General features: G+C 41.0%; 1 protein-coding gene across 2 annotated transcripts in view; it reads left to right on the top strand.

Moving 5' to 3' along the window:
- The window catches only part of LOC133664979 (fizzy-related protein homolog), a 69,034-nt gene that overhangs the window by 29,205 nt on the left and 24,996 nt on the right, over window positions 1-14,833 (top strand). The window contains exons 1-2 of one of the 2 annotated variants that reach the window (XM_062070095.1): window positions 13,730-13,929; window positions 14,119-14,286. In XM_062070095.1, the coding sequence (XP_061926079.1) occupies window positions 14,209-14,286 (78 nt within the window). In that variant the 5' untranslated portion in view covers window positions 13,730-13,929; window positions 14,119-14,208. Of the gene's footprint in view, window positions 1-13,729; window positions 13,930-14,118; window positions 14,287-14,833 lie in introns of those variants that run through there. The other variant, XM_062070096.1, reaches the window with a different exon arrangement.

Genomic DNA, 14,833 nt, shown 5'->3' with positions numbered 1-14,833 from the left:
ACTGATGCAAAATGGAAAAGTGTTCCGTGGTCTGACGAGTCCACATTTCAAATTGTTTTTGGAAACTGTGGACGTCAACACAAAGAGGAAACAAACCATCCAGATTGTTATAGGCGCAATGTTCAAAAGCCAGCATCTGTGATGGTATGGGGGTGTATTAGTGCCCGAGGCATGGGTAACTTACACATCTGTGAAGGCACCATTAATGCTGAAAGGTACATACAGGTTTTGGAGCAACATATGTTGCCATCCAAGCAATGTTGTCATGGACGCCCCTGCTTATTCCAGCAAAACAACGCCAAGCCACGTGTTACAACAGTGTGGCTTCATAGTAAAAGAGTGCGGGTACTAGATTGGCCTGCCTGTAGTCCAGGCCTGTCTCCCATTGAAAATGTGTGGCGCATTATGAAGCCTAAAATACCACAACAGAGACTGGTGAACAACTTAAGCTGTACATCAAGCAAGAATGGGAAATAATTCCACCTGAAAAGATTCAAAAATTGGTGTCTTCAGTTCCCAAACGTTTACTGAGTGTTGTTAAAAGGAAAGGCCATGTAACACAGTGGTAAAAATGCCTCTGTGTCACCTTTTTTGCAATGTGTTGCTGCCATTAAATTCTACGTTAATGATTATTTGCAAAAAAAAATTAAATATCTTGTCTTTGCAGTCTATTCAATTGAATATAAGTTGAAAAGAATTTGCAAATCATTGTATTCTGTTTTTATTTACGAATTACACAACGTGCCAACTTCACTGGTTTGGGGTTTTGTACCTTGTAATATTCCATGTAAGCACCTGAGTCAAATGTTGTTTTGGTAAGACCTGACGTGTCAAAGAACAAGTAGCGCTGATGTGATGAAGGATATGATTATGTTTTACAGTAAAAACGTGCTTTGGTTCCCAGCCCTCACAAATTGTTGCACACCAACATTCCAAAACAACGTTGTACAGGAAAGCATTACTTCTCTTTGTAATCACGTTGACAGAAATGTTTACTGTTGTGATGTAAACGGTAAGATTAGTCAGTTGTTGTTCTGTCGGGAATTCCAGCTAATTGTGCGCCCACTAGTCTGCTCTCTATTTTAGCAACCTTTCCTAGAATTAACAGCTGCTTTGCAACACCAGACGTCGCCTTTTAGGGCTTTCATCAAACGTGGGCCTTGCTGCACGTTGCTCTGTGCGGGGACCAATTGAGGAAGCAGATACCATCATGTTGTGACTGGTGGCCTCCAAACTGCCATGTCTGGCAGATAGGCCCCCTGTGTTGTTGTCGCCGTGTGAGGGCACGTGCAGAACCAATAACCTCACAATATCTTTCATATCACGTCTGAAATGCAATATTTAATATTTGGTATACTATTTATTATAGTTTGACTGTAAAATCACGTGATGCATGCACAGAATTACTGCACACTGCATCTGGAAACTAGGTTCAGGTCAGGACTCTGTGCAGGACAGTCAAGTTCATCCACACCAGACTCTGTCATCCATGTCTTTATGGACCTTCCTTTGTGCACTGGTGCACAGTCATGTTGAAAGAGGAAGGGGCCCGCTCCAAACGGTTCCCACAAGGTTGGGAGCATGGAAGATTACATGAAGTTTGGAGCTCTGTAGCTACTGACTGTGCAGAAAGTCGGCGACCTCTTTGCACTATGCCAGGGGTGTCCAAACTTTTTCCACTACACGGAAAAATTTAAGCATGCGGGGGCCATTTTGATATTGTTCATTTTCAAACCTTAACAAAATATATGGATTTTTTTTTTTTTTTAACCATTAGGGCTCCCGGGGACTATAAAGGGTCTCAGTCATTAAACTGTTAAAAATAAGTCAAATTATTATTATAATTTTTTATTTAACGCTTACAGTACATCTCTATATCAACTTGAGGTTGATATAAAGTAAAAAATAAAAAAAAGGTTTTCTGTCAAAGACAACTTTGTTTTTTATAGTAAAACTGAAATAGGCAGTATTTAGTAATTAGAGCCTTAAAAGATCAATAATGCAGGACACCATTGATTTTAATTCTTTAATATTTTTGAGTAATCACAGTGAAAAGTTAAATAAAATCCTACTAAATATATTTGGGATCCAAAAGGTCCCCCACTCATAAAGTGATACATTTTTATTCGTTTTTTTTTAAAACTTTTAACACTTACGAGATCAACTTCAGATATATCTGTCGATTTTACGTTTGGAACTATTATTTTGTTTGTTTTATGCTCTTTTGTTGAATAAAACTTTGATGTTTTTATATGGCAACCACAATATTTTTCCACATAAAACATTTTAAAGTGATATTTTTTAACTAATAATTCATTATAACATAGATTTTTGGTCTTTTTTTTTTTTTTTAGCAATGGCAAAAAAAAGAAAAATAAACAAAGACAAAAGAAAAAAACAGCCTGCATGGCAGCTTTGTGTCAACATTGAAACTTTGTCTTGTTAGATTTCACCTCATTCCACTTTTTTAAAATGTTTTTTTACATTTTTGCAATATTATAAATTTTGCAATTTTTGCAGAATGTGTGGCGGGCCGGTAAACAATTAGTTGCGGGCCGCAAATGGCCCCCGGGCCGCACTTTGGACCACCCTGCACTATGCGCTTCAGCATCCGCTGACCCCTCTCTGTCAGTTTACGTGGCCTACAACTTTGTGGCTGAGTTGCTGTTGTTCCCAAACTCTTCCATTTTCTTATTATAAAGCCGACAGTTGACTTTGGAATATTTAGGAGCGAGGAAATTTCACGACTGGATTTGTTGCACAGGTGGCATCCTATGACAGTTTCACGCTGGAAATCACTGAGAGCGGCCCATTCTTTCACAAATGTTTGTAGAAACAGTCTTCATGCCTAAGTGCTTGATTTTATACACCTGTGGCCGGGCCAAGTGATTAGGACACCTGATTCTGATCATTTTGATGGGTGGCCAAATATTTTTGGCAATATAGTTGTAGACGTTGCCCTCTAGTGGGTTCTCCTGACCACCACACACACTGGCACGAGAGCCCGGTATTCAGGTTGGATCAAGTCTTTTATTCTCATCCACCAGTATGGTTTGCTTTTCAGCAATACATCGTTAGGACTTCTCTGCTTTGCTCTCTCGCTCCAACTCCCCCCTTGGTATCTCGGCCCGGCTGCCACTAGTAAGCATGGCAGGTGATTGGATGATCAGTCCCAGCTGGGTAATCCAATCACCTGCCAGCTGTGCTTTGAGGCCGGTCCTTCCACACCAGGTGTGAATGAATGATGGGTTCCCACTTCTCTGTGAGCGCTTTGAGTATCTAATAATAGAAAAGCGCGATATTTAAAATCAAATCCATTATTATTATTATTATTACCCCGCTCCGCGGCAGGCCCGCAGACCACGCCTCCCTCCACAATAGTGTATCTTTTTTGTTTTTTTTAATTTGCTAAATAAATTAAAAAAACATGTCACTTTGTCATTATGGGGTATTGTGTGTAGAATGTTGAGGACAAAAATGATTTTGGAATAAGGTCTTAACATAACCAGCTGTGGAAAAAGTGAAGCATACTTTCCGGATGTACTGTAAGTCCACTATATGTCCGCACATTACACAAGCACGTCTATGATGTGGGACGTGTCTGCAGAGAAAATGAGTAAATCTTTGCCCTGATCACACTTTGTTTACATGTACACACAAGCAGAGCGTCCGACTTGTTGTCAAAGGGCAGCGGCAGACGGGCCTACGTGCAGAACTGAAGCCACCAGAGATGCCGCGTGGTTGCTCAACCATGCCATTACGGTAGCAACACGATTTGAACCAATTTGGCAAAATAATATTATAGCGTGCAGCTTTACTTTGTGCACTTTGTATACATCCCCTGCAGAAGTGACATACAGATGAATGCATGAATAATTACAAGATGTTTAGGTTTGCAATTTTAAAAAAAGACACAAAAATTAAATACAAATAAATAAATACATGGAAAACAAAAGCAAATTAATAAAAAATAGTTACACATTTTTAAAAAAAAATACAAAAATAGTGGTGGTTCTAGCTTCTGTTGCGTCCGTTCAGTAAAATAGGTCCTTCTCAAATAGTCGTGTGACCCTGGGGAAAATGCTTTATCAGTATCATGCGAAAAGCTATATTCATATATGTATATATATATATATATATATATACACACACATATATATATATATATATATATATATATATATATATATATATATATAAAATAATCTGCATAAATTGATTTATTTGTTTGTGTTATAGGTTAAAGTGTTTCATATAAAGTGCTCCTGAGTTCATTTAATTTCATTTTTCAGTATCAAATGGCTTGCGTCGGTCAAAAAAAAGTTTAGCGTTTGAAAAATATTTTAGTTTTTTATTTCTGGCAGATTGCTGCACTTTAAATATATTTTGTTACAAACTAAAAAACTAAGTTATTGTCGCGATTGGTCTTCGCCGGAGTAGGAACCCAACGCAGAGACGAAACAAATAGTAATAATAACAAAAAGCACACTCAAGAAGGGATGACAACAACAACTAAGGATGCACACAAAAGGTGCGAAGAAAATAGTAATCGCACACAAAAAGTTGTGGCGAGGAATAAGAAACACTACACGGCAGCGCCGGGGTAGAGCCACAGGAACGAGGAGCGTAAGTGGAGCCAGAGCAGAGGAGATGAACACAACTGGAAGGGTGAACCATATGGGATGAACTGGCGCCGAGTGAATGCACTGGAGAGCTCAAGTAGTCAGAAGGAAATGGGTATCAGGTGTGACATAAATATATCACATATATTTCTGCTCTGCGCTCGCGCAAGTTTAGACACAGTGGTACATTTGTCTCGTGACTGCGAGAGGGACAATCGGTAGAAAAAAATGGATGGATGGATGTTATAGTTGTGTCAAAAAGGAACTGGACAATTGTATGCTCTGATTGGGTGCTTAGTCTCCAATGAGATCACTTGTTATGTTATCCCGGAAGCATTAGTTCACGCCTGATGGTGTCAATTGTCGTGTCCCAGTTCGGGGGCTGCATCTTTCCAAAGACCCAGCCCATGCAGTCGAGGGAGTGTGGGTCATCAAGAGTCCTCCAGTCGCAGCTGAAAGGATTTTATTAGGGACGGACTAGTTTTCGCAAATCGCAACACTTCCCGGTTGTGTTTTTAGGATATCTACATGTTATGCAATACTGTCCATCCATCCATCCATTTTCTACCGCTTGTCCAGGGTGAACAATGCCTTAAGCCCGAGTGTCGCTGGGATAGGCTCCAGCCACCCTCGTGATCCCGAGAGGGACATACAACAGAAAATGGATGAATGGATGTTTTAAAATAATAGGTAATATAAATGTCTTCTGCAAAAGACCTGACTATTATTTTTAACTAATTCTAAATATGGCTCTAAATATCAGTTGATTTTTTTTTTTAATCCTGTTATAAAGGTTTGTACTTATAACCATACTTGTAAATATTAAGTGGAATTTAATTTGTAACTAGATGAGGCAATTCCTGAAGGAATTGCGTGTGAATGCTCCAATGCTGAAGTTGAACTGAAATCCTGGAATTTTTTTTAGAGTTGTTGAAGTAGAGCACATACCAAACAGGCTGAATATTTTGAAGTTGGAACAGTTTGAATCAGATGTGGGAGTTGTGGAACTTATGAAGAACGTCCCATTTATTTCAATGGAAATTTCCACAAAAATTGGAAATTTTGGGAAAAGCTGGAATTTTTTGGAAAATGGTAAAAAACTTGAATGGTCTGAATGAGTGTTAGAATGTTTACAAATCGGTCGAGAAATGTTGAAGTAGTAACATTTTTAATTGAGAAATGGTATTAAGGAATTCCTGGAATTTCGGGAAAACTGGGAATTGTTCTAGTATGAAAAACAACTTTGTTTTTTTGTCCTGATTAAGACGAATGTTTGGACGGTAAAACGTGGGTTGAAAAATGTGGGAGGAGTAGTCCCTAGAAAAAAGGGTCAAAAAAGGGTTTGAAAAAACGGGAATTCTGGGAATTCCTGGAATTGTTTAGAATTTTGAAAAAAAAATAGTTTGAATGTCCAGGATGAGTGGAATGTGTTGAAGGTGGAATGGTTTGAATCGGTTGAAAAATGTGGAAATGGTGGAAGTTTGGAAAAATGGCCAATTCACTTTGAATGGGAAAAATGTCCCAGATAAGCTGGAAATCTGGGAATTTTTGGAATTGGTCAAGGGAAAGCCCGCAATTCCCGAATAGGCTGAACAGTTTGAAGTTGAAACGGTTTAAATCGGGTGCAAAATGTGGAAGGTAAAGCGTGCCAAAATCTGGAGAAGAAGAAGAAGAAGTTGAAGAAATTGAATAAATAGATTAATTTTGGTGTAGAAAATCATATGTGTGAATGCTTTGGAGCATTCACACCATAACTGAATATATTCCCTTATTCTGGAATAGTTGCAATTAGGCAAGAAATTAATCACAACAGCAGTAGTTTCAGCACGTTTTGTTTAGTTTAGTATTTCCTTAGTTGTTGGTTAATTCTGGTTCAGCACCCTTGTTTGTTTTCTTTGTTGCCATGGGTGCTGATTTTTGTCACCTGCCTCTGATTAGTGGTCAGGACGCTCGCCTGCTCCTGGTCACTAATCAGAGAGCTTTGTATTCCTGTCTCGCGCCATACTCTGCCTGGCAATCCTATTCACAACATGCGACAGTTACGTTTATTCTACTTGCTTCTTGCTCGTTTCATTTTCTAAGCCTTTGCCGTAGCTTCCGGTGTTTTCGTATTTTTGCTTGATTATTTGGAATAAATCATCTTTCTTACCTGCACGCTGTTTACGGACGTCCTTCTGCATCTTGGGGAAACGACTACCGCATAAACTTGAGACCCCGACGCGACAGAAGCTTGCCAGCATATAGTTTCCCCGCATTGGACGACAGGTGTCCGGACAACATGAAGGAATAATGACGATGAGATAAAAGGTGATAAAAGCGATGGCGGCGGAAACCCTCTGCTATCCTCCCGAGGAGAGCGAGGGTCTGATGTGGGGTCCTGAGGGTTCGCTGGTGCCCATCCATTCCGTTTGGCCCAAAAATATCGGCGCACCACCATCCCGTGCTCGTCGACGATGGCGGAAACCATCCATAAAGGCCTCACGCTAAAGCAATTAAAGGCCTACTGAAAGCCACTACTACCGACCACGAAGTCTGATAGTTTATATATCAATGATGAAATCTTAACATTGCAACACATGCCAATACGGCCGGGTTAACTTATAAAGTGTAATTTTAAATTTCCCACTAAACTTCCGGTTGAAAACGTCTTTGTATGATGACGTTTGCGCGTGACGTCAATGGTTGAAACGAAAGTATTCGGACACATTGTATCACAATACAAACAGCTCTGTTTTCATCGCAAAATTCCACAGTATTCTGGACATCTGTGTTGGTGAATCTTTTGCAATTTGTTTAATGAACAATGGAGACTGCAAAAAAGAAAGCTGTAGGTGGGATCGGTGTATTAGCGGCTGGCTGCTGCAACACAACCAGGAGGACTTTGAGTTGGATAGCAGACGCGCTATCCGACGCTAGCCGCCGACCGCATCGATGATCGGGTAAAGTCCTTCGTCGTGCCGTCGATCGCTGGAACGCAGGTGAGCACGGGTGTTGATGAGCAGATGAGGGCTGGCGTAGGTGGAGCGCTAATGTTTTTATCATAGCTCTGACGAGGTCCCGTAGCTAAGTTAGCTTCAATGGCGTCGTTAGCAACAGCATTGCTAGGCTTCGACAGACAGGCGGCACAGCATTAACCGTGTGGTTACAGGTCCAGTGTTTGGTTCGGTGTCTCCTGATAGTAGTATTGTTGATCTTCTGTCTATTCTTCCAGTCAGGGGCTTATTTCTTTTGTTTCTATCTGCATTTAAGCACGATGCTATCACGTTAGCTCCGTAGCTAAAGTGCTTCACCGATGTATTGTCGTGGGGATAAAAGTCACTCTGAATGTCCATTTCGCGTTCGCGACTCTCATTTTCAAGAGGATATAGTATCCGAGGTGGTTTGAAATACAAATCCGTGATCCACAATAGAAAAAGGAGAAAGTGTGGAATCCAATGAGCCCTTGTACCTAAGTTACGGTCAGAGCGAAAAAAGATACTTCCTGCACTGCACTCTAGTCCTTCACTCTCACGTTCCTCATCCACGAATCTTTCATCCTCGCTCAAATTAATGGGGTAATCGTCGCTTTCTCGGTCCGAATCGCTCTCGCTGCTGGTGTAAACAATGGGGAAATGTGAGGAGCCCTTCAACCTGCGACGTCACGCTACTTCCGGTACAGGCAAGGCTTTTTTTTATCAGCGACCAAAAGTTGTGAACTTTATCGTCGATGTTCTCTACTAAATCCTTTCAGCAAAAATATGGCAATATCGCAAAATGATCAAGTATGACACATAGAATGGATCTGCTATCCCCGTTTAAATAAAAAAATGTCATTTCAGTAGGCCTTTAAACTAACAATAGCTGACTACCAGGAACCTTTTATTAAAGGCGAGACCAGATATTCTGGTTCAGCACCCTTGTTGGTTTTCTTTGTTGCCATGGGAGCTGATTTTTGTCACCTGCCTCTGATTAGTGGTCCGCACGCTCACCTGCTCCTGGAAATCTTTTTCGCAACAAGCGACAGTTACGTTTATTCTACCTGCTTCTTGCTTTTATTTTCTAAGCCGTTGCCGTAGCTTCCTGTGCCATCGGCACATTTTGTATTTTCGTATTTTGGCTTGATTATTTGGATGAAATCATCTTTCTTACTTGCATGCTGTTTCCGGACCTCCTTCTGCTTACCTACCGGATACACATGCGACCCCGACGTGACATTTATACAGGTAAAAACATTATTACAGATCATCAGTCAAACCTGCACATATCCATTTATTTTTGTTCCGCTGTCCTTTAAAATTGTCTTGAGTCCATTTACCTACTTTGATTGTCCTAAACACAAGCTCACAATAACAGTGGTTTGAAAACATAAATGTTAACATTTTTGAGTGAAACATAAATGGACATAGCGTCTACAAACTAATCTGATTTGAGTCACACATTAGTAAGACAAACGCATACATTTGTCTAAATATGGGCAACGACACGCATTATTGTGGGTTTCCTGGACGTCATCTTCATCACTAAAAGAAAAAGATAATCTGCGGGAGAGAATTCCTCAGCCATTTCCAACTATGTTTTTTTTTGAGACCTCAGCTTGAAGCGTCCCTCTGTCTCTGACTCCCTCGTCGTCATGTGACATGAGTAGTGTCTGTTATGATTTTGCTTACTAGTTTCGATGATCCGCCTTATCTTGCCTCTGATTGGCCACTTCGTAATGTTTCGCACTAACCTTAGCAAATTGTGACTCATCACACGAACACCAACTGATCCTCTTGGATTTTCTCGTATGCAGGATGTTTTCAATCATCCAGGTCACTGTTTTTCCTGCGTTTTTTTGCCTGGATTAGCTAACTAGCTACATGGGTCTAAAAGTAGCTAAGCTACAGGAAAAGTTACTCATTAAAAAAGTAACTAAGCTACTGGAAAATGCAGTTAAGCTACAAAGTTTAGCTACATCACTGCTTATCACTACATACGGTGGGGGGTGAGGTACTTGTCGAGCTAAATGACGGATAGTTAATAGTAATGGACCCTTATTGGGTCCATTTGGTTAAATTTGTGCAATCTCAATTACATTAACGTCGATGTACATGTGGGCCCATTGATATAAATGTTATTAAATGAAACAAAAATTTAGCTTAGGTCAATATACCCATCAATATGTTTGTAGGAGAGAAGGTGAGGCCTTTAATCTCAGGAACACCATGCCCACCGTCAAGCATGGTGGTGGTAATATTATGCTCTGGGCCTGTTTTGCTGCCAATGGAACTTGTGCTTTAAATGGGACAATGAAAAAGGAGGATTACCTCCAAATTCTTCAGGACAACCTAAAATCATCAGCCCGGAGGTTGGGTCTTGGGCGCAGTGGGGTGTTCCAACAGGACAATACTCTAGCCTTTAAATAGACCCCCTTTTTAGACCAGTTGATCCGCCGTTTCTTTTCTTTTCTCCTCTGCCGCCCTCTCCCTTGTGGAAGGGGGGGCACAGGACCGGTGACCATGGATGAAGTGCTGGCTGTTCAGAGTCGGGACCCGGGGTGGACCGCTCGCCTGTGTATTGGTTCCCCAACCATCTCTGCGCTGCTGACCCGTCTCCGCTCGGGATGGTCTCCTGCTGGCCCCACTATGGACTGGACTCTCACTATTATGTTAGATCCACTATGGACTGGACTTTCACAATATTATGCTAGACCCACTCAACGTCTATTGCATCCGGTCTCCCCTAGAAGGGGGGGGGGGGGGGTATCCCACATTTGCGGTCCTCTCCAAGGTTTCTCATAGTCATTCACATTGACATCCCATTGGGTTGTGAGTTTTTCCTGAACCGAGGATATCGTTGTGGCTTGTGCAGCCTTTTGAGACACTTGTGATTTAGGGCTATATAAATAAACATTGATTGATTGACAATGACCCCAAACACACGTCAAAAGTGGTAAAGGAATGGCCAAATCAGGCTAGAATTAAGGTTTTAGAATGGCCTTCCCAAAGTCCTAACTTCAACGTGTGGACAATGCTGAAGAAACAAGTCCATGTCAGAAAACCAACAAATTTAGCTGAACTGCACCAATTTTGTCAAGAGGAGTGGTCAAAAATTCCACCAGAGGCTTGTGGATTACTACCAAAAGTGCCTTTTTGCAGTGAAACTTGCCAAGGGACATGTAACCAAATATTAACATTGCTGTATGTATACTTTTGACCCAGCAGATTTGCTCACATTTTCAGTAGACCCATAATAAATTCATAAAACAATGAAAACTTCATTAATGTTTTTTGTGACCAACAAGTATGTGTTCCAATAACTCTATCACAAAAAAATAAGAGTTGCAGAAAGTATTGGAAACTCAAGACAGCCATGACATTATGTACTTTACAAGTGTATGTAAAAACGTTTGGTCGCGACTGTATATTCATGTGCACAGTTACAAATTTAAAAATATTTGCAATTAAATGCAAAAAAAAATTCAAAACCTGTGTACGCATCCATATATTGTTGAGCCCCCTAGGCTCCGACGAACCAAAAACCATTTTGATCAGGCCCAAATTATCCATCAATTTAAACATTGCAATTGAAGGCAATGTTGCTGCCTCACTTACAATAAAAAATAACACAAGTTAAAGTTAAAATTAAAGTCCCAACGATAGTCAGCATTTGACCCATCCCCATGTTCACCCCCTGGGAGGTGAGGAGAGCAGTGAGCAGCAGCGGTGGCCGCACTCGAGAATCATTTGGTGAAGGTAGCATTGTAAGTGTTACAATAGCGACATTTTTTATTACGCACATTGGGGTTGCAGGTGAGCTGGAGCCCATTCCTGGTGTTAGGCAGCCACCCACACCCACAACCATTCATATTTTAGTGAATGAACACTCGTCTGAAAGCCTCATACGCTCTGTCAAACGATTAAAATTTGGAGTTAGATAAATCACCATTAAATATCCATCCATCCATCCATTTTCTACCGCTTATTCCCTTCGGGGTCGCGGGGGGCGCTGGAGCCTATCTCAGCTACAATCGGGCGGAAGGCGGGGTACACCCTGGACAAGTCGCCACCTCATCGCAGGGCCAACACAGATAGACAGACAACATTCACACTCACTTTCACACACTAGGGACCATTTAGTGTTGCCAATCAACCTATCCCCAGGTGCATGTCTTTGGAGGTGGGAGGAAACCCACGCAGTCACGGGGAGGACATGCAAACTCCACACAGAAAGATCCCGAGCCCGGGATTGAACTCAGGACTACTCAAGACCTTCGTATTGTGAGGCAGATGCACTAACCCCTCTCCCACCGTGCTGCCCCCATTAAATATCATCAATGTTTAATCCTGTCTGTCTGTTTTTTAAGCAAACATTTATCAACATCCATTTAAAACTGTTACTCATTTAGTGTTGGTAATTATATAATTGATGTGTAATTAATGTTGTATTTTAAGATCTAAGTGCTTTCATGAAAAGACAACTCTTTCCCACGAACTGTTCGCAATACTTTGTCGCTTTACTTTTTTTTATCAGGTACTCTAATGTACTCCAATTTCCCATAAAGAGGACCATTTATTTAGCGTCCTCCACATTGACCTGTTTGTTTTTGCTGCCTGTCACTACCAGATCAACGGTCCATTTGTGCATGTGCAACGATATTACTCGGATAAACTGTCTGAAATGCATTGCTGGAGATGTTCCAGGGATTTTTAGTCATTCTGGGCTGCGGATGGGTTTAATCTTTTATCAAAATGAATAATTATGATGGAATAATCCACATTAAAGCATTTATTTAGATAGCCCTAACTCCATTATATTTATTGTATTATTGTCAATCGATCCGATCAGAGTAGATTAGATCAAATCAGATTAGATTACATTCGATTAGATAGGGCAGCATGGCCATAGGGCAGTAGCGCTCCCCGATAATGGATTGATGTATAGATTAAATAGAACTTCATTAATCTCTTGAGGGTGTGCCCTCGGGGAAATGAAGGTTCCAGTAGGAGCAACACCGTATGCACTAGTAGCAATAGCGCAGTGAGGTATAAATGAAACAGGATAATACGGTTATTAGTCAAAATAAATTGTAAATTAGTAAAAAAAAAACACAAAAAAAAACTCTAAAATTATTTGAACATTACTGAACCGTTTTCAGTTAATTTAGCGAATTATAAGATATGTACTGTAAGTATTAGTTAGAATTTACATAGTGCAGCAAATAAAAATACTGTGTTATTATTGTTATTACTATTATTATTATTGGTGGTAGCGGGGGTGTACATTGTAGCGTCCCGGAAGAGTTAGTGCTGCAAGGGGTTATGGGTATTTGTTCTGTTGTGTTTATGTTGTGTTACGGTGCTGATGTTCTCCCAAAATGTGCTTGTCATTCTTGTTTGGTGTGGGTTCACAGTGTGGCGCATATTTGTAACAGTGTTAAAGTTGTTTATAAGGTCACCCTCAGTGTGACCTGTATGGCTGTTGATCAAGTATACATTGCATTCACTTGTGTGTGAGTAAAAGCCGCATATATTGTGTGACGGTGCCGGCACGCTGTTTGTATGGAGGAAAAGCGGACGTGACGACAGGTTTTAGAGGACGCCAAAGGCATTGTCTTTAAGGCACGCCCCTAATATTGTTGTCCGGGTGGAAATCGGGAGAAATTCGGGAGAATGGTTGCCCCGGGAGATTTTCGGGAGGGGCACTGAAATTCGGGAGTCTCCCGGTAAAATCAGGAGGGTTGTCGAGTATGAGCGCAAGACACCAAAAAACTCAAAATAAGTCACAATGTGACAGGTCGTGATAGTACAACTACTTTGAGACAAAAGCTATAGTGATGCATGGTTGGTTATGGTTTGAATTCATAACCAACAATTGTGGGAACAACTTTTTATAAAAGTGTCTTAAAAGTGTGCCTCCGCATTTTTTCATTGAAAAAAAATGTGCCTGGGCTCAAAAAAGGTTGAAAAACACTGCATTGTATTATTTAAAGCGCTGTCGACGGCACGGTAGACGTTATAGTATTTTTTTTTTTGCACAGCAACAGCGACATCTTGCGGCCATAAGCGCGCGCTACGTTTTTATCACGGCGTTGCCCCCATGCATATCCATGTATGACCAGTAGGTGTCACCATTGAGCCTCTATCCAAACCATGCATCCAAGTCAGCCAGAATAATTTTTCCTTCCAGCTGATTTCGACGCCATTTTTGTCGCGAACGTAAACAGTTAGTGGGCCCCTCGGTACTGACTTCTCACGTTTACTCGGACGACAGCGATTGTCCTGCCCCTCTCTGCCAGTTTTCCCACGGGAGGGTGAATTCCCGTGACTTGAGCCGCCGTGTCAGCGAGGTGAGAACTACAACGACGGCCATTTTTAAAGGGCTGCCGTGAGACTAGCTTTTACACATCATAACAACAATGATTATGGGTTTGCTTGTTGGTGCTAAATGTCACGATACAGTCTGAAGACGTACGGTTTGTCGGGTAATAATGGCGCCCTCGCTACAAAAGAGGCACTCGTGTGTTTATTTTCCTCAGAGATGGAGGTGCAGCGTGGATTTCCTCACCGGGAGGGCGCCGGTATTTAAACAGGGGCGGGGAGGGCATCGCTGCCTTTGCCCGTTCGAGATGGACCAAGACTACGAGAGACGTCTCTTAAGGCAAATCAACCTCCAGAACCTGCCCGCTGAAGCCCGGCTAACCAAGGTGAGATCCACATGGATGATCATAACATGATGTACCAGGGGCATCCCTATAGACCAGGGATGTCCAAAGTGCGGCCCGCAGGTAATTTTTTAAGGGCCCCACGGCACATTCTAAAAATACGATTAAAAAACATAAAAAGTAGTATAAAAGAGTAACAGGTGACAATAAAATGTTGCTATGTTGACTCTAATAACACTAAGCTGTCATGCAGGCTGTTTCTTTCTTCAAAACATGATAATGAATCAAAAACAATGTTATTATGAATTATTGACCTATTCAAGGCTCCAATTAGGTCACATTAAATATTCCACTTTGAGATATTTTTTGGGGAAAAATTTGCATATTTTGTGTTTGCCATATAAAAAACTATGTTGTTGTTTTTTTTTTAAAAGAAGGGCCTAAAATGAACAAAAAAGGAACGTAATAAACAACAATACAAGTTATAATTGACGGATAGATCTGAAGTTGATCTCGAGACTATTGTGTTAACAGTTTTTTTTTAAATTACGATTTATTTTTTAACACTTTACTGAGTAGGACCCTTTTG

Source organism: Entelurus aequoreus, linkage group LG14 (genome assembly GCF_033978785.1).
Source record: "Entelurus aequoreus isolate RoL-2023_Sb linkage group LG14, RoL_Eaeq_v1.1, whole genome shotgun sequence".
Taxonomy (NCBI): Eukaryota; Metazoa; Chordata; class Actinopteri; order Syngnathiformes; family Syngnathidae; genus Entelurus; species Entelurus aequoreus.
This window is presented reverse-complemented; position numbering and strand designations above follow the sequence as displayed.